Below are 20,732 nucleotides of genomic sequence, written 5' to 3'. Positions count from 1 at the left end.
ACAGATGTGACGTCTCGTTATGGTGTCGGCCCGGTATTACTGATGTGACGTCTCGTTATGGTGTCGGTCCGGTATTACAGATGTGACGTCTCGTTATGGTGTCGGTCTGGTATTACAGATGTGACGTCTCGTTATGGTGTCGGTCCGGTATTACAGATGTGACATCTCGTTATGGTGTCGGTCCAGTATTACTGATGTGACGTCTCGTTATGGTGTCGGTCCGGTATTACAGATGTGACGTCTCGTTATGGTGTCGGTCCGGTATTACTGATGTGACGTCTCGTTATGGTGTCGGTCCGGTATTACAGATGTGACGTCTCGTTATGGTGTCGGTCCGGTATTACAGATGTGACGTCTCGTTATGGTGTCGGTCCGGTATTACTGATGTGACGTCTCGTTATGGTGTCGGTCCGGTATTACAGATGTGACGTCTCGTTATGGTGTCGGTCCGGTATTACAGATGTGACGTCTCGTTATGGTGTCGGTCCGGTATTACAGATGTGACGTCTCGTTATGGTGTCGGTCCGGTATTACAGATGTGACGTCTCGTTATGGTGTCGGTCCGGTATTACAGATGTGACGTCTCGTTATGGTGTCGGTCCGGTATTACTGATGAGACGTCTCGTTATGGTGTCGGTCCAGTATTACAGATGTGACATCTCGTTATGGTGTCGGTCCAGTATTACAGATGTGACGTCTCATTATGGTGTCGGTCCAGTATTACAGATGTGACGTCTCATTATGGTGTCGGTCCAGTATTACAGATGTGACGTCTCGTTATGGTGTCGGTCCGGTATTACTGATGAGACGTCTCGTTATGGTGTCGGTCCAGTATTACAGATGTGACATCTCGTTATGGTGTCGGTCCAGTATTACAGATGTGACGTCTCATTATGGTGTCGGTCCAGTATTACAGATGTGACATCTCGTTATGGTGTCGGTCCGGTATTACAGATGTGACGTCTCGTTATGGTGTCGGTCCGGTATTACTGATGAGACGTCTCGTTATGGTGTCGGTCCGGTATTACAGATGTGACGTCTCGTTATGGTGTCGGTCCAGTATTACAGATGTGACGTCTCATTATGGTGTCGGTCCAGTATTACAGATGTGACGTCTCGTTATGGTGTCGGTCCAGTATTACAGATGTGACATCTCGTTATGGTGTCGGTCCGGTATTACAGATGTGACGTCTCGTTATGGTGTCGGTCCGGTATTACAGATGTGACGTCTCGTTATGGTGTCGGTCCGGTACTACAGATGTGACGTCTCGTTATGGTGTCGGTCCGGTATTACAGATGTGACGTCTCGTTATGGTGTCGGTCCGGTATTACAGATGTGACGTCTCGTTATGGTGTCGGTCCAGTATTACAGATGTGACGTCTCGTTATGGTGTCGGTCCGGTATTACAGATGTGACGTCTCGTTATGGTGTCGGTCCGGTATTACAGATGTGACGGCCCGTTATGGTGTCGGTCCGGTATTACAGATGTGACGTCTCGTTATGGTGTCGGTCCGGTACTACAGATGTGACGTCTCGTTATGGTGTCGGTCCGGTATTACAGATGTGACGTCTCGTTATGGTGTCGGTCCAGTATTACAGATGTGAAGTCTCGTTATGGTGTCGGTCCGGTATTACAGATGTGACGTCTCGTTATGGTGTCGGTCCAGTATTACAGATGTGACATCTCGTTATGGTGTCGGTCCGGTATTACAGATGAGACGTCTCGTTATGGTGTCGGTCCGGTATTACAGATGTGACGTCTCGTTATGGTGTCGGTCCGGTATTACAGATGTGACATCTCGTTATGGTGTCGGCCCGGTATTACAGATGTGACGTCTCGTTATGGTGTCGGTCCAGTATTACAGATGTGACATCTCGTTATGGTGTCGGCCCGGTATTACAGATGTGACGTCTCGTTATGGTGTCGGTCCGGTATTACAGATGTGACGTCTCGTTATGGTGTCGGTCCGGTATTACAGATGTGACGTCTCATTATGGTGTCGGTCCAGTATTACAGATGTGACATCTCGTTATGGTGTCGGCCCGGTATTACAGATGTGACGTCTCGTTATGGTGTCGGTCCGGTATTACAGATGTGACGTCTCGTTATGGTGTCGGTCCGGTATTACAGATGTGACGTCTCGTTATGGTGTCGGTCCGGTATTACAGATGTGACGTCTCATTATGGTGTCGGTCCAGTATTACAGATGTGACATCTCGTTATGGTGTCGGCCCGGTATTACAGATGTGACGTCTCGTTATGGTGTCGGTCCGGTATTACAGATGTGACGTCTCGTTATGGTGTCGGTCCGGTATTACAGATGTGACGTCTCGTTATGGTGTCGGTCCGGTATTACAGATGTGACGTCTCGTTATGGTGTCGGTCCAGTATTACAGATGTGACGTCTCGTTATGGTGTCGGTCCGGTATTACAGATGTGACGTCTCGTTATGGTGTCGGTCCGGTATTACAGATGTGATGTCTCGTTATGGTGTCGGTCCAGTATTACAGATGTGACGTCTCGTTATGGTGTCGGTCCGGTATTACAGATGTGACATCTCGTTATGGTGTCGGCCCGGTATTACAGATGTGACGGCCCATTATGGTGTCGGTCCGGTATTACAGATGTGACGTCTCGTTATGGTGTCGGTCCAGTATTACAGATGTGACGTCTCGTTATGGTGTCGGTCCGGTATTACAGATGTGACATCTCGTTATGGTGTCGGCCCGGTATTACAGATGTGACGGCCCATTATGGTGTCGGTCCGGTATTACAGATGTGATGTCTCGTTATGGTGTCGGTCCAGTATTACAGATGTGACGTCTCGTTATGGTGTCGGTCCGGTATTACAGATGTGACATCTCGTTATGGTGTCGGCCCGGTATTACAGATGTGACGGCCCATTATGGTGTCGGTCCGGTATTACAGATGTGACATCTCGTTATGGTGTCGGTCCGGTATTACAGATGTGACGTCTCGTTATGGTGTCGGTCCGGAATTACAGATGTGACGTCTTGTTATGGTGTCGGTCCGGTATTACAGATGTGACGGCCCATTATGGTGTCGGTCCGGTATTACAGATGTGACGTCTCGTTATGGTGTCGGTCCGGTATTACAGATGTGACGTCTCGTTATGGTGTCGGTCCGGTATTACAGATGTGACGTCTCGTTATGGTGTCGGTCCGGTATTACAGATGTGACGTCTCGTTATGGTGTCGGTCCGGTATTACAGATGTGACGTCTCGTTATGGTGTCGGTCCGGTACTACAGATGTGACGTCTCGTTATGGTGTCGGTCCGGTACTACAGATGTGACGTCTCGTTTTGTAGTCTCACCTGCAGTGTGTAGTCCAGGACTCGTTCTCTGAACACTCTACGAGACGTCTGCACCGCCACGGAAGCTTCTTGCATTTCGTGTGTCTTCTTGCGAGACATTTCTGCATTGTGATTAAGCGCGCTCTCTAGTCCCTCTCTGCAGCGCTCTAACTCCTTGCGACTTTCTTTGAAGGATCGAAGGTCTCTAAGAAAACAAACAATGAACATTGCAGCTTTAAAAGGAAGAATAGCGAGTGCAGCTCTGGAGGTGACTGGATGATAAGACACAATGCAACAGCAGAATAGTGAGTGCAGCTCTGGAGGTGACTGGAGGATAAGACACGAGGTAGCAGGAGAATAGTGAGTTCGGCTCTGGAGGTGACTGGAGGTTAAGACATGACGTAACAATAGAATAGTAACTGCAGCTCCGGAGGTGACTGGAGAATAAGACACGATGTAACAGCAGAATAGTGACTGCAGCTCTGGAGGTGACTGGAGGATAAGACAGGATGTAACAGCCGAATAGTGAGTGCAGCTCTGGAGGTGACTGGAGGATAAGACACGAGGTACCAGGAGAATAGTGAGTTCGGCTCTGGAGGTGACTGGAGAATAAGACACGATGTAACAGCAGAATAGTGACTGCAGCTCTGGAGGTGACTGGAGGATAAGACACGATGTAACAGCAGAATAGTGACTGCAGCTCTGGAGCTGACTGGACGATAAGACAGGGGGGCACCGAGTGGCTGGAGAAGGACGGGGTCTCACTCTTTCAACAGATGCTGCAGTTTCTGTTTGAAGCTTTGCTGGACGGAGTCTAGAAGTTCCTGCAGGAAAGGAGAATTACATGAAGAGCAGTTATGGCTGAGCACAACAAGAAGGGATCACAGGAAAGAGAGAAGGGTCAGCAAGGAGAAGAGGACCAGAGGCAAGGAGGGGCAAGGAGGATAGGCGAGAAGGAGAGGCGAGGAGCAGAGGTGAGTTAGCAGAAGCGAGGAGGAGAGGCGAGGAGGAGATGTGAGGAGCAGAGGCGAGTAGGGGAGGAGAGGTGAGGAGGAGAGGCGAGGAGCAGAGGTGAGTTAGCAGAAGCGAGGAGGAGATGTGAGGAGCAGAGGCGAGTAGGGGAGGAGAGGTGAGGAGGAGAAGCGAGGAGCGGAAGTAAGGAGCAGAGGCGAGGAGGAGCGAGGAGGAGAGGCAAGGAGGAGATCAGAGGAGGAGAAGCGAAGAGCAAAGCCGAGCAGGGGAGGATAGGAGAGGCGAGGAGCAGAGGTGAGGAAGAGAGGGGAGTAGGAGAGGTGAGAATGGGTGGGGAAAAGAGGTGAGGAGGAGAGGCGAGGATGAGAGCTGAGGAGGATAGGTGTGGAGGAAACACGAGGAGCAGAGGTGAGTAGGAGAGGTGAGGAGAGGAGAGGATGAGAGGTGAGGAGCAGAGGTGAGTCGGAGAGGAGGAGAGGCGAGGAGCAGAAGCGAGGAGAGGCTCACCGTGTGATGGTCGATCAGCCTACTCAAACCATCTGAGAACTTCTCCAGACATTCCTGGAAGCAGAAAAATTAGAAGCCATGAAACAAACATGACATCATCCAGAATAACTGTCCAGATCACATCATCATCCAGAGAATCGTCACCCTCCACAGAATCATCATCCACGGAATGATCAACATCTACAGTATCATCATCATACACAGAATCATAATCCACAGAATCATCATTGTGAAGAAACCAGATTATATCTCAATTTCCCAGATGACTATGTTTTTGCAAACCAAGAAGAATTGACTTTTTATCTGTATTTAATTTAATTAAAATGATAGTTTTTCCCAAGTTGCTATACGCCTTTCAGAGTCTGCCCCTTCTCCTGACTCAATCAGATCAGAATCTGTTGAACCTAAACTTTCGAAGATTCATTTGGGGGGTTAGGGGTAGATCACACATAAGTCTCGCAAGACTTCAGGCGACCAAATTGGAGGGTGGTGTTAATTTTCCTGATCTGGGAAGATATAATTTGGCGGCTAACCTCAGATATGCAATTGACTGGATTAGGGGTGTTTCTCATTTTGCAAATGTTGAAAGAGCAACAATTTTACCCACACATTTCGCTACCAGCTTTATTGCATTTGGGAGGGGAAGACCTCCCAGTGGGAATAAATGACCACCCGTCACTATGGCAAACGATGCAAACTTGGAGACTATGTAGGAAGATTTGTAATTTAAGATATAATCTATCCCCGTTCCAGACCTTTTTGGGAAACCCGAGGTTCATGGGGGGTTCAGCACCGTCTTTTTATAGGATTTTGGCTTCTCAGGGATGCGGGCAGGTAATAGATCTATTAGATCTTAATTTCTCAATAATATCCTTTGAAACAGCATCACAACAATATCCATTATTTAACAATAAACCGTTTTTATTTCTCCAAGCGCGTAGTTTGGTACAGAAATGTCGGACATTGGGGGAGACGGTAGAGGGGAGGACCAATTTAGATGGGTTTATCAGAAATACAAAAGCCCACCCGGCTTCTATAAGTAACATCTATTTAATATTGCGTAGGAAGTGGGTGGGGGAAGGAAAAACCACGGGCGTGGCGAGGTGGCTGAGAGATATACCAGACTTGGAGGTGAGTGACCTGTTTGAGGCCACCATGACACAAAGAAAGATTCTACCATATAGCAGTTATACTGACATGGCACTTCTAATTCTACATAGAGCCTATATCACACCGTGCATGCAATCTAAAATGTCCCCATCCATCATCTACCTATGCTCCAAATGTAAAGCCCGTAACACCGACATTTATCATCACTTATGGAGCTGCCCGCAAATTCGGAAACTTTGGGGAGAGGTACATAATGAATTGCAAAAAATTTGTGGAGTGGATTTTACACTCACTCCGCAGTGGGCCATTTTTAACATCCTAGACGAAACATCTCGAAAACTACCCAAACACGTCAAGGCAACACTTACAATATGGGCCTCAGCAACTAGGAAGAGTATTTTACATCAATGGTTGAGTCCCTTAGTCCCTTCACTCCCTTTCATTCGCACAAAAATACAGTTCATATTTAGAATGGAATGGTTAGACGCATTAACTAACAAAGAAAAACAAGTAAGCAAATTTTTTTCCACATGGGATACTTTTATTCCATCACTTCCTTTGGAGACTAGGGAGAAACTGAGGGCACAGTTTGAAAATACCCAATGGTATCTATTGCAGCGGATAGGTGGTTAATTTATGGTTAAGTGTACGCAGAGTATGGAGGTTCAAGTTTTTGGTTTATGTTGGGGTGGGGGGATAAGGGATACAAGATCATTATATTGTCACATTATCGCATTACTGTATTATCAACTTTGGAAATGTATATTTTGTATGTTTTGTATTATATTATAACAATTCTAATAAACAGATTTAAAAAAATAAAATAAAAAAATAATACGAAGAAGGTGAAGAAGAAGAAGAAGAAGATGAATAAGGTGAAGGAGAAGTTGATGGAAAAGATGATGCTGCTGAGGACGATGAAGAAGAAAGTGTGGGAGAAGTTAAAAAGAAGGTGAACAGCATGGAAGTAGTGAAACATAAATATCTGACTAAATATAAAAAATCTTAACATAGTCAATAGCTTTGTAACTCTGAATGTCTTTAAAAAAAAATTAATTCCTCCTATTCCATTTGATTGGGCTAAACCTCTATGCCTTTAATGTCTCCGCCACCTCCCACAATACATCCTACATTATTCTTAGTTGTTTTCCTTCATGTAGAATTAACCTACAAGGAAAGAAAGGGTTTATTTTAATTCTGATATTTTGGTCCCATTGACTTGCATTGGTATCGGGTATCGGTATCGACGATATCCGATATTTTTTGAATATCGGCCGATCCTATCCGATACCGATACTTTTGGATATTGGAAGGTATCGCTCAACACTAGTTCTGATATGCTAATTGTGTATTGTATTCTGGAACCAGCTTGTTGACCTCGAAAGCAGAGCGGGAAAGACTGTGTAAATAGATTGAATGGTCAAGTAGTGCTAATTGATCTCATCACCATTGTTTCCCTTATCTTGATGTTGGACTGAAGGACACTGGGTAATTCTATAAATAGCTTACATGCCTCAGGTATAAAAAGACCCAGAGATCTCATCATTAGAACTGAAGAAATACAGAGCTACTAGTCAGACATTCTGCAAGGCACCCAACGGAGGAGAGACAGGACTGCAGGCAATTCATCATGGCACCATCACGAGGGACACAGGTCTATGATTCTATAGGAAACAACCTAGGGGTTTTTGGCTCTAGTTGGAAGGATACAGATCTGATCCAGTGACCATCTCTGAACCAGGGATATTTTTGGAGAAAGCCAGGTTTTGGGACCCGCTGGTTGCCTGGTTCCATTGAGATGGTCGGATAAGCAAGGTGGTGACTCTCATGACAACTGGCTTTGGACCTTGTATGGACTCTATGGACTGTTCTCAGTCATCTCCCTACGCTTGTTGATATCTCTTCTCTGGGTGTGTATCACAGGTAGAATAGCGACCCTGGGAGCTCTAACGTTGTGTCAACTGGCTTTGGACCTTGTAAGGAGTCTATGGACTGTTCTCGGTCATCTCCCTACAATGTTGATATCTTTTATCTGTGTGTGTACTACAGGTGGAATAAGTGACCCTGGGAGCTCTGACGTATCATCTACCATTATCCTGGCGAGTCAGCAGAAGGGTGGGACCCTGTAATGTGCACCATCATGGGGTAATTGCTCAGATTGTTCTGTTTGCTATTGGGTATTGTGGTTCAATAAAGTATTGCCACACTGTTTTACCTTACCCCTGTGTTGTCTGTGTAGTGTATTACCCACGGGGAGATAGAGCGGGCGTTCAGTGGTATGAGCCCTGTTCCATGCAGTCTTGCTAAAGACAGCCAGGCCAGCAGACGAGAGCACCCACCGACCCCGTTTCTCTACAATCATCATTCCCAGAATCATCATCCACGGAATCATCATCATTCCCAGAATCATCGTTCACAGATTCATCTACAGAATCATCATTGTCCACAGAATCATCATCATCATCCAACAGAATAATTGTTCACAGAATCATCATCCACAGAATAATCATCATCCCCAGAATCATCATACAGAGTCATCATAATCCACAGAATCATCATACACAGAATCATAATCATTCATAGATATCATAATATATGTATGATGTCTCAGGGATTCTTATACATACAGTGGTATTCTACTATAATATAACTGTTATTCCCGTTATCAGCTTTTCTCCCCTCTGTCCTTCCAATCTTGATATGTCACCGCACCACGGCAAGTGGGAAGAGCAAGGCTAAGTGCCTCATTTAGGGCATCGTATGGATGCACCTTTTTCTGGGGCGGCTGAGAGCTGATGGTTTATTAGTCTGGGAGGGGGCCAATATCCATGTACCTGTCCAAGGCTTTTAATATCAGCCCACAGCTGTCTGCATAGCCTTTGCTGGTTATTAAATATAGGGGGACCCTACATAATTTTTTTTGGTGGGGGAGTCCCCCATTATAATAACCAGGATAGGCTAAGTATACAGCTGTGAGCTGATATTAATAGCCTGGGAAACTTTATGAATATTGTTTCTTTCCCAGAATATTGCCGGCATTCCCTCTGCTGATTATTAAAATTATGGGGGACCCCCAAACGTTTCTTTTTTAATTATTTTTTAAATTGTTAAGAACAGTAAGGTCACCTGACCTCAAGGCAACTGTTTCTCTTGCCAGTGCCGGACTATTGAACGGCCGCGAGTCCAGCACTCTGCACTCCGGCATTCAACAGTCCGGCACTGAGCTACCGTGAGACCCATTGGTTTGAAGTCACATAACCTTTCAGGTTACCAGAGTTTACAGCCACCGGATCTCCCGGCAGCTGCAAGGCCCGGAAACCTCATATGAAGCTTTGAAGGACATTTTAAGGTTTATGACGTTCCCAGCTGCTGGACCACATGAAGGCTGTGAACTAAGGCTATCTTGGATGTGTATATTACTGTACTTGACAATATTCATAAAGGTTCCCGGCTATTATCAGCTCACAGCTGTATAGTTAGTGAGTCGCCCGCAGGGCAGTGGGGTACTCTGTACTGGGTTCGGTCGCAAGGGGCATGTCACGGTGGCTGCGACCCGGTCCGTGGCCCTGGGGCTCATAGTTAAAGGGGAAAATGTTCAAGGTTTGTTGTGATGCCACCTGTGGAGTTCGGTCAGAAGTAGGACCCACGCTGCATTGAAGGGTCCCCTGGAGTATGTTGCCGCAGCACAGATGTTACACTTCCCACAGGTGAAGCGGGGTCCTATAGTGTGTGGCAGAGATGATGGTATGTGTTGGTGAATAAATGGAGGAGACAAGTTCTAAGTCTTTACCTGGTTTACTGCAGATGGTAGGCCACAGTCCAGGGCACCAGGCATGGAGGATGGTGGTCCGGCCGGCACAGAGGCAATGGATAATCCCTTTGTCCCAGTAGAGGTCTGTAAGCCTTTCCAACTAGCGCCGTTAAAGGTGAGGTCCCTGCTGCCTGAAGCTTCCTGCAGAGTCCTCTATTACCCCTGTCCTAAGACAGGTACCTGCATGACGGGCAGCTTGGGCCTTTTTACAGGGACTCTAACATGCCCCGGGCTCCTCAGGTGCTGCTGCGTCTCAGGTGTGGTGAAGGCAGTTACCGTGTAGTGTCATGCCCTCCGATTCTGCTCTGTCTCCTAGAGTCCCACAAAAGCCTCGAGCTCCCGGTTCCCGTTACTGTGCTTCAGCTCTGAGGATGCCCTGCCGCAGTTCCCCTCTGAGCTCTGTTCCTCTCCTGTGCTCCTTCCCTTCTGGCTACTCCACATCCAACCCTTCCAGATTATCTGTCCTTCCATAGGCTGCAGCTCCCTCGTGGCTGCCAGGCCTCTCTGTCTGCACTCAGTTCCAGACTTCCTTCTGCTTCTGTATCTCTCCCAGACTAAACTAGCTCCTCCTCCAGGTCAGGATACATATAGCCTAGGGAAGCTCCCCTGAATCGGGGTGCTGAGCTCCCCCTCCTGGCCTGGATTCAGAATGTGTTGCATGTGTGTGCCTTACGTGGTGAAGAGAACTCCATTGCCTCTGAGCATGACATTACTTTCCCGAAGGAAAAGCAACATCACTGCAGAAACTGGTCACCTGGGGTGCTGCATTAGCCTTTCCTGGTTATTAAAATGGTGGATCACCCAAAAAAATTATGCAGGGTCCCCCTATATTTAATAACTAGCAAAGGCTACACAGACAGCGGTGGGCTGATATTAATAGTCTAGAAAAGGCCATAAATATTGGCCACTCCTAGACTAAAAACATCAGCTCTCAGCCGCCCCAGAAAGGGTGCATCCATAAGATGTGTCAATTCTGGCACTTAGCCACTCTCTTTCCACTTGCCCTGGTGCAGTGGCAAGTGGGTGATAGTTGGGGGATTGAGGTCACCTTTGCCTTGTCAGGTGACATCAAGCCCATGGGTTAGTAATGGATAGAAGTCCATAAGATGTCCTGCCATTAGTAACCCCAAAGTCATACTGAAGAAAAAACACAGCCAGAATAAAGTCCTTCAATTGAAAGAATGACACAGACTCCTTTAATGATTCTAAATTAAACCATACTCACATCATCGCCCATTCCACTGAAGCCATGGTCTCGTGTAATAAAACATTAATAAAAATCAACCATATCCCTCACCCATCATTCTGTTCCACGCCGTAATCCATTTCTAGGGATAAACAGTTTTCAACCTGGAGCATGCCAAGAGGCTCAGAACCACTGGAGAATGAGCTGCTGCGAGCACAGCTGCAGTGACTAGCGGTGACATTATCACAGTTACCGCCAGTCACTGAGGCTGCATTCCCAGCTGGGCCTCTGAACTGCGGTGACTTCGGTGAGATCCCAACTAGTCAGTGAGGCTGCTCATTCCTCAGTGGTTCTCAGCCTAGACGGTCGCTTCTTGGCCCCATCCAGGTTGAAAGCTGTGTATTCCCAGAAATGGCTTACGGCGTGGGACAGAACATCGGACATGTGACAGATATGGTTGTTTTTGTATTTTAGTTTTATTACAGGAGACCATGGCTTCAGTAGAATGGGCATGATGTAAAATTTAGTTTAGATTAATTAAAGGAGTCTGTGTCATTCTTTCAATTAAATTACTTTATTCTGACTATGTTTATGTACAATAAAACTATGGGATTAGTAATGGATGGGTATCTTATAGACGCCTCTCCATTACCAAGCCGTGAGATTGTTGTCATCAGACTATTGTGACATAAATCCCACAAATATGAACCCAATTTGCCACCACCACAGGGCAAGAAGCAAAAGCTGGGAAAAGCACTGCACTTGACACATCTAATAGATGCGCCTCTTCTGGGTGGCTGTGGGCTGCTATTTTTTAGGCTGGGGGGCCAATATTCATGGCCCTTTACCATTCTGGGAATACCAGCCCCCAGCTGTCAGCTTTAGCTTGGCTGGCGGTCAAAAATTTCTTAATTTTTTTGTCTAAATAATTAAAAAAACAGCGTCAGGGCTCTCTCTGTTCTTGATAACCAGCCTTGCTAATGCTGATAGCTGAGGGTTGCAATCCGCAGTTGTCAGTTTTGCCTAGCTGGTTATCAGAAATACAGGGGAACCCACATCAATTTTCTTTCATTACTTATTTATAGCGCAATTGATGCTACTTTTCCTTGTGTCTAACCCTAATTTTAGTTGTTTTGGCAGCTTTTTGGCTCCCAAGAAGGTGATGTCTATGTAATTTGTTTTACCCCCCATTGAAGTCAGTGGGGTTAGGGTATGTTCATTGAACCGTTTGGCCAACATCGGGACGTTCGCCGATCCAAACCGAACCAAACCTTGAAAGGTTCGCTCAACTCTATACATGATGTGAACATCTGTATATCACTTGTACAATGATCCAGGAGTTGGCACTTACTTCCAACATGGAGTCTTCTTGTGAGTGGAAAGATAATTCCCGCAGAGCACAGACAAACTGTCGATTGGAAGAGCAGTACTGCCGTCCACCATCCATCGTGTGAGCGCAGAGCTTAACCAACTGTGAACAGAGAAATGAGTGTGAGCTCCTGAAGCCAGAACATAGATAGTGCCATACCTGCTTATGTTATGGATGTTTTGCCAGGCAGATCTGGTTGTCATGGGTTTCAGTCTGTTCTGATGATTCCAAAAACAGGCTACACTATCTGGGATAAAAGTCTTAGAAGATGTGGTGGGCGCTATCTCTAACGATCAAGGAGCTCTGGGGTTTGGTATCAGCGCATTACTTGCTGGTTACATGTCTTATCCACCAACCAGTATCCAGTACTAATCATAAAACTCCCTTGCCCCCACCTACGAGGCACCCCAAATTCAAGACTGACCTTCTCTAGACGACTCTCTAAATCGAAAACTTCGGACTCCACCATTTCCATGGCCGCTCTACAAGAAAAGAACAATAAGAAATACCCATGAGATGGATAGGAAATTGGAGCTAGTTATGCCAGGAACAGAGAGAAACAAGTGATTATCTACAACGAGGCGACATCTACCACGAGACAATGACTGCCATGAGGTTTCAGCTGCCATGATATGACATCTGCCACGAGGCAATGACTGTTACGAGGCAGCAACTGCCATAAGGCAATGACTGCCATGAGGGGTCAACTACCATGGGGTGATGTCTGCCATGGGGAGGTTTCTGATGTTAGGTGACGACTTCTATGAGGCGGCGTTGGCCATGATGTGAAAACTGCTATGATGAGGCATCTTCAATGTGAGTACTTAGCATCTCATTGGGGGTGGCAGTCTACAACCAATTGATGGCATCACCTCTATGTCTTTGACACACAGCACAGCCATCCTGCTCATGGGGAAAGGGAGCCCAGTTACACTGCAAGCGTCTTACTCAGGACATCCTTTCATAGCTTAGCACTAAAAGAGTCCCATAATATAGAGAATAAGATATCTCGGTAGGAATCAGTGAAAACCAATTTAAGGGCAGGTCACATAGCACCAGTCCGACATCACACCTCCAGCTCCAACTTCTTCATTACAAGTGTGGATAGGAGGGAGGGACGGTGACAATGAACCTGGTGACTGTCTGTCCTAAAGAATCTAAAGAATTTTGCTTAACAGCGCAGATCCATTCAGTCCCACCATCCAACACAAGAGACGCTCTCACAAATCACTTAACCATCTGCTCACTCTTTCGATCCTCCTTCTCCTAGTCGCTGGAGACATCTCTCCAAACCCTGGCCCCCCCTGTTATAGCCAGTCAAACCTCACAATTGCTACACCCAGAAACCCCTCTAACCTTATTAATATTCCATGCATGCCTTCTGTCTCTTTGAATTGTGCCCTTTGGAATTCTCGCTCTGTGTGTAATAAACTCTCCTTCATCCATGACTTCTTCCTTTCTAATTCTCTTAATCTCCTGGCTCTTACTGAAACCTGGATCCAGCAGTCAGACACCACCGCTGCTGCTGCTCTTTCATATGGTGGACTACATTTTTCTCATAACCCAAGATCGGACAACAGAGCAGGTGGAGGCGTTGGTCTGCTCCTTTCACCCAAATGTACTTTCCAAGTTATCCCCCAAGTACCCTCACTTGTCTTCCCTTCCTTTGAGGTCCATGTGGTCAGACTCTACATCCCCTTCTCCATGCGAGTGGCGGTGGTCTATCGTCCTCCCGGCCCCTCTCATCAGTTCCTGGATCACTTTGCCACCTGGCTTCCACACTTTCTCTCCTGTGACACCCCCACCCTTATCATGGGTGATTTCAACATCCCCATTGCTTCTCCCCTCTCCCCATCTTCTTCTCACCTTTTATCTCTATCCTCCTCTTTCGGCCTCTCGCAGCATACTAACTCTCCAACACATGAAGATGGAAACTCCCTTGACTTGGTCTTCTCCCGGCTTTGCTCAGTGGATGATTTCACAAACTCCCCTCTCCCGCTCTCTGACCACAACCTTCTTTCATTCTCTATCAAGAACTGCCATCCCGCTCAGGTCACCCCCACTTTCCACACTTATAGAAACATACAGGCCATTAACACCCAGAAACTTATGAAGAACTTGCAGTCCTCATTGGCCCCAATCTTCTCCATCTCATGTCCTGATTCTGCTCTGAAGCATTACAATGAAACCCTGCAAAGTGCTCTGGATGAAGCTGCTCCTCCTATACATAAAACAACTCGGCACAGACGGCAACAACCGTGGCACACGCTGCAAACACGTTTCCTGCAGCGGTGCTCCAGGTGCGCAGAACGTCTGTGGAGAAAATCTAATCTACCCGAAGATTTCATCCATTATAAGTTCATGCTAAAGACATACAATTCTGCCCTTCACATCTCCAAACAAACCTACTTCAACACCCTCATCACCTCCCTGTCCAATAACCCTAAACGTCTCTTTGACACGTTCCAGTCCCTACTCAACCCAAGAGAGCAGGCCCCAACCACGGATCTCCGTGCTAACGATCTGGCCAATTACTTCAAAGAAAAAATTGACCACATTCGACAGGAAATCATCTCCCAATCTCTTCATACCATGCACTGTCCTCCCTCCCCCACTGCATCTAGTTCACTCTCTGACTTTGAACCAGTTACAGAAGAAGAAGTAAGCAGGCTCCTTGCATCTTCTCGCCCGACCACTTGCACCAGTGACCCCATTCCGTCACATCTCCTCCAGTCCCTTTCCCCGGCTGTCACCTCTCACCTAACAAAAATATTCAACCTTTCTCTCTCTTCCGGTATTTTTCCCTCCTCATTTAAGCATGCCATCATACATCCATTACTTAAAAAACCATCCCTCGACCAAAACTGTGCCGCTAATTATAGACCTGTCTCTAATCTTCCCTTCATCTCTAAACTCCTCGAGCGCCTGGTCCACTCCCGTCTTACCCGCTATCTCTCAGATAACTCTCTTCTCGACCCTCTTCAATCTGGCTTCCGGTCTTTACACTTTACTGAAACTGCCCTCACTAAAGTCTCTAATGACCTACTAACAGCTAAATCTAATGGTCACTACTCCATGCTAATTCTCTTGGATCTCTCCGCAGCATTCGATACTGTGGATCATCAGCTCCTCATCACTATGCTCCGCTCCATCGGCCTCAAGGACACCGTTCTTTCCTGGTTCTCCTCCTATCTCTCTGACCGATCCTTCACTGTATGTTTTGCTGGTTCCTCCTCCTCTCACCGTCCCCTTACTGTTGGGGTTCCTCAAGGATCAGTCCTAGGCCCCCTCCTTTTCTCGTTGTATACTGCTCCTATTGGACAAACAATCAGTAGATTTGGTTTCCAGCACCATCTCTATGCTGATGACACCCAATTATACACCTCTTCTCCTGATCTCACGCCGACCTTTTTAGAAAACACCAGTGATTGTCTTACCGCTGTCTCTAACATCATGTCCTCCCTCTATCTGAAACTGAACCTGTCAAAAACTGAACTCCTCGTGTTCTCTCCCTCTACTAACCTACCTTTGCCTGACATTGCCATCTCCGTGTGTGGTTCCACTATTACTCCAAAGCAACATGCCCGCTGCCTTGGGGTCATCCTTGATTCTGAGCTTTCATTCACCCCCTACATCCGATCACTGGCTCGCTCTTCTTATCTGCACCTCAAAAACATTTCTAGAATTCGCCCTTTTCTTACTTTCGACTCTGCAAAAACTCTTACTGTTTCACTTATTCATTCTCGTCTGGACTATTGTAACTCTCTACTAATCGGCCTCCCTCTTACCAAACTCTCCCCGCTCCAATCGGTCCTGAATGCTGCTGCCAGGATCATATTCCTCACCAACCGTTACACCGATGCCTCTACCTTGTGCCAGTTATTACACTGGCTACCCATCCACTCCAGAATCCAGTACAAAACTACTACCCTCATCCACAAAGCACTCCATGACTAAGCACCACCCTACATCTCCTCTCTGGTCTCAGTCTACCACCCTACCCGTGCCCTCCACTCCGCTAATGACCTCAGGTTAGCATCCTCAATAATCAGAACCTCCCACTCCTGTCTCCAAGACTTTACACGTGCTGCGCCGATTCTTTGGAATGCACTACCTAGGTTAATACGATTAATCCCCAATCCCCCCAGTTTTAAGCATGCCCTAAAAAAGCATTTGTTCAGACTGGCCTACCGCCTCAATGCATTAACCTAACGATCCCTGTGTGGCCTATTTATAATAATAAAAAAAAAAATCACAACATAATCAGGTTCCTCGCATCATGTTCTCATACACTTCATGCAGTTATTAGCCCTCTGTGTCTGTACTGCTACATACTTAGGCAGTTAACTGGTTCATGCAGCTTTACATGAACACCCGAGCCTTACACTATGGCCGGTCCGAATAACTATAGCAATTGTTACCATCCACCTCTCGTGTCTCCCCTTTTCCCCAGTTTGTAGCTTGTGAGCAGCAGGGCCCTCACTCCTCCTGTATCTGGTGAGCAGGGCCCTCATTCCTCCTGTATCTGGTGATCGGGGCCCTCATTCCTCCTGTATCTGCAATTGTTACCATCCACCTCTCGTGTCTCCCCTTTTCCCCATAGTTTGTAAGCTTGCGAGCAGCAGGGCCCTCACTCCTCTTGGTATCTATTTTGAACTGTGATTTCTGTTATGCTGTAATGTCTATTGTCTGTACAAGTCCCCTCTATAATTTGTAAAGCGCTGCGGAATATGTTGGCGCTATATAAATAAAAATTATTATTATTATTATCTGGTGAGCAGGGCCCTCACTCCTCCTGTATCTGGTGATCGGGGCCCTCACTCCTCCTGTATCTGGTGATCAGGGCCCTCACTCCTCCTGTATCTGGTGATCGGGGTCCTCACTCCTCCTGTATCTGGTGATCGGGGTCCTCACTCCTCCTGTATCTGGTGATCGGAGCCCTCACTCCTCCTGTATCTGGTGAGCGGGGCCCTCATTCCTCCTGTATCTGGTGAGCGGGGCCCTCATTCCTCCTGTATCTGGTGATCGGGGTCCTCATTCCTCCTGTATCTGGTGATCAGGGCCCTCATTCCTCCTGTATCTGGTGATCGGGGCCCTCACTCCTCCTGTATCTGGTGATCGGGGTCCTCACTCCTCCTGTATCTGGTGATCGGGACCCTCACTCCTCCTGTATCTGGTGATCGGAGCCCTCACTCCTCCTGTATCTGGTGAGCAGGGCCCTCATTCCTCCTGTATCTGGTGATCAGGGCCCTCACTCCTCCTGTATCTGGTGATCGGGGCCCTCATTCCTCCTGTATCTGGTGATCGGGGCCCTCACTCCTCTTGTATCTGGTGATCGGGGCCCTCATTCCTCCTGTATCTGGTGATCGGGGCCCTCACTCCTCCTGTATCTGGTGATCGGGGCCCTCATTCCTCCTGTATCTGGTGATCGGGGCCCTCGCTCCTCCTGTATCTGGTGAGCAGGGCCCTCATTCCTCCTGTATCTGGTGATCGGGGCCCTCGCTCCTCCTGTATCTGGTGATCGGGGCCCTCACTCCTCTTGTATCTGGTGATCGGGGCCCTCATTCCTCCTGTATCTGGTGATCGGGGCCCTCACTCCTCCTGTATCTGGTGATCGGGGCCCTCATTCCTCCTGTATCTGGTGATCGGGGCCCTCATTCCTCCTGTATCTGGTGATCGGGGCCCTCATTCCTCCTGTATCTGGTGATCAGGGCCCTCACTCCTCCTGTATCTGGTGAGCAGGGCTCTCACTCCTCCTGTATCTGGTGAGCAGGGCTCTCACTCCTCCTGTATCTGGTGATCGGGCCCTCATTCCTCCTGTATCTGGTGAGCAGGGCCCTCACTCCTCCTGTATCTGGTGAGCAGGGCTCTCACTCCTCCTGTATCTGGTGATCGGGCCCTCATTCCTCCTGTATCTGGTGATCAGGGCCCTCATTCCTCCTGTATCTGGTGATCGGGGCTCTCACTCCTCCTGTATCTGGTGATCGGGCCCTCATTCCTCCTGTATCTGGTGATCGGGGCTCTCACTCCTCCTGTATCTGGTGATCGGGGCCCTCATTCCTCCTGTATCTGGTGATCGGGGCTCTCACTCCTCCTGTATCTGGTGATCGGGCCCTCATTCCTCCTGTATCTGGTGATCGGGGCCCTCACTCCTCCTGTATCTGGTGAGCGGGGCCCTCACTCCTCCTGTATCTGGTGATCGGGGCCCTCATTCCTCCTGTATCTGGTGAGCAGGGCCCTCATTCCTCCTGTATCTGGTGATCGGGGCCCTCATTCCTCTTGTATCTGGTGATCGGGGCCCTCATTCCTCCTGTATCTGGTGATCGGGGCCCTCATTCCTCTTGTATCTGGTGATCGGGGCCCTCATTCCTCCTGTATCTGGTGATCGGGGCCCTCATTCCTCCTGTATCTGGTGAGCAGGGCCCTCATTCCTCCTGTATCTGGTGAGCGGGGCCCTCACTCCTCCTGTATCTGGTGAGCAGGGCCCTCATTCCTCCTGTATCTGGTGATCGGGGCCCTCACTCCTCCTGTATCTGGTGATCGGGGCCCTCACTCCTCCTGTATCTGGTGAGCAGGGCCCTCACTCCTGTATCTGGTGAGCAGGGCCCTCATTCCTCCTGTATCTGGTGAGCGGGGCCCTCACTCCTCCTGTATCTGGTGGTCGGGGCCCTCACTCCTCCTGTATCTGGTGATCGGGGCCCTCATTCCTCCTGTATCTGGTGATCGGGGCCCTCACTCCTCCTGTATCTGGTGAGCAGGGCCCTCACTCCTGTATCTGGTGCTCGGGGCCCTCACTCCTCCTGTATCTGGTGAGCGGGGCCCTCACTCCTCCTGTATCTGGTGAGCGGGGCCCTCATTCCTCCTGTATCTGGTGATCGGGGCCCTCACTCCTCTTGTATCTGGTGATCGGGGCCCTCACTCCTCCTGTATCTGGTGATCGGGGCCCTCATTCCTCCTGTATCTGGTGAGCAGGGCCCTCATTCCTCCTGGTATCTGTTTTGAACTGTATTTCTGTTATGCTGTAATGTCTATTGTCTGTGCAAGTCCCCTCTATAATTTGTAAAGCGCTGCGGAATATGTTGGCGCTATATAAATAAAAATTATTATTAATTATTATTATAAGAATCACTCTGAACTGACCAAGGAGCCCTCATCAATCACCACAAGGGAGTTTCACAGTATGTGGGGACCACCACTCACATAGCACATCCACACATGGCACCACCCACACAGTACTTAGGAGCCATCAATCTTGCCTGTCAGCTCCCCCACGCTGTGAAGGAGGTCCCGCCCTGTGTAGGGGGGTTCATGCCCATCTAATCAGTTCACCTCAGACTGAGCCAAAGTGGCCTTCATCATGTCACATCTATCTGGTGAAGCACTAGCATGGCTCATACCGGGTTCCGGTAATGTCAAACCTACAGTCCTTCTTGGAAGCCTTTCGTAAGGTCTTTGACAAGCCTGGTCACATTACTTATGCAGCCTCTTCTCTGCTCCAGTTACACCAAGGTAACCTCTCAGTGGGCCAGTATGCGGTCCATCTTTTTACCTTGTCTTCGGAACTCACTTGGAACAATGAGGCTCTGGTAGCAACCTTCTGGGAAGGCCTCTCCTGGCGAATCAAGGATGAACTGGCTGGCCGGGAGATACCCACCTCTCTGGATGACATGGTGTCCTCGCAAACCGAATTGACATTAGGCTTCAGGAATGGACCAAAGAGGTGAACCGCGAGAGAAGATCAGAACGCCTGGCTCCCACCTTTCAACAACCATCATTAAGCAAGTTCCTGTTGCGACTTCCTCACCATAACCTATGCAGATTGACCAGGTAAAGCTGTCCAAGCATTGCCAAGAGGTTCGTCAGGCCAAAGAGACATGCTTCTACTGTGACAGCTCTGAGCACCTTATTCGTTCCTGTCCAGAGAGACCGGGAAATGCCAGTGCCTAGGGTCGGTAGGAGAGGCTACATTGGGCAAGACTTCTACCTCTCCATCGATGACCCTGACTGTGTCTGTCTCCTGCAGCAAAGGGTCTTTTGCTGAATTGGCCCACCTGGACTCTGGGTCTGCCAGTAAGTTTGCTCAACAGGCTGTGGTCGAGAGGTATAAGATTCTAGTCCTACGCCTTCTGGATCCGAGCATGATTTCTTCAATGGATGAAAAGCCTCTTCCAGAGACCATCCAGTTCATCACGAAGCCCATGGGGCTTCAGGTGGGGATGCTGCATTTGGAGAAGATTTCTCTCCATGTAACATAGTAACATAGTAAAATAGTTAGTAAGGCCGAAAAAAGACATTTGTCCATCCAGTTCAGCCTATATTCCATCATAATAAATCCCCAGATTTACGTCCTTCTACAGAACCTAATTGTATGATACAATATTGTTCTGCTCCAGGAAGACATCCAGGCCTCTCTTGAACCCCTCGACTGAGTTCGCCATCACCACCTCCTCAGGCAAGCAAT

At 48.1% G+C, this 20,732-nt stretch overlaps 1 protein-coding gene across 2 annotated transcripts in view; it reads right to left on the bottom strand.

Moving 5' to 3' along the window:
• ACAP1 (ArfGAP with coiled-coil, ankyrin repeat and PH domains 1) overlaps positions 1-20,732 on the bottom strand; it is a 268,373-nt gene that overhangs the window by 201,493 nt on the left and 46,148 nt on the right. For both annotated transcript variants that reach the window (XM_069767645.1, XM_069767646.1), the window contains exons 2-6: positions 12,696-12,753; positions 12,254-12,373; positions 4,796-4,849; positions 4,082-4,140; positions 3,338-3,521 (exon numbers count right to left, since the gene is read on the bottom strand). In XM_069767645.1, the coding sequence (XP_069623746.1) occupies positions 3,338-3,521; positions 4,082-4,140; positions 4,796-4,849; positions 12,254-12,373; positions 12,696-12,753 (475 nt within the window). The remainder of the gene's footprint in view (positions 1-3,337; positions 3,522-4,081; positions 4,141-4,795; positions 4,850-12,253; positions 12,374-12,695; positions 12,754-20,732) is intronic.

Source organism: Ranitomeya imitator, chromosome 4 (assembly GCF_032444005.1).
Source record: "Ranitomeya imitator isolate aRanImi1 chromosome 4, aRanImi1.pri, whole genome shotgun sequence".
NCBI classification, from domain to species: Eukaryota; Metazoa; Chordata; class Amphibia; order Anura; family Dendrobatidae; genus Ranitomeya; species Ranitomeya imitator.
The sequence above is the reverse complement of the archived record's forward strand: the minus strand, read 5'-3'. Positions and strand labels throughout refer to the sequence as shown.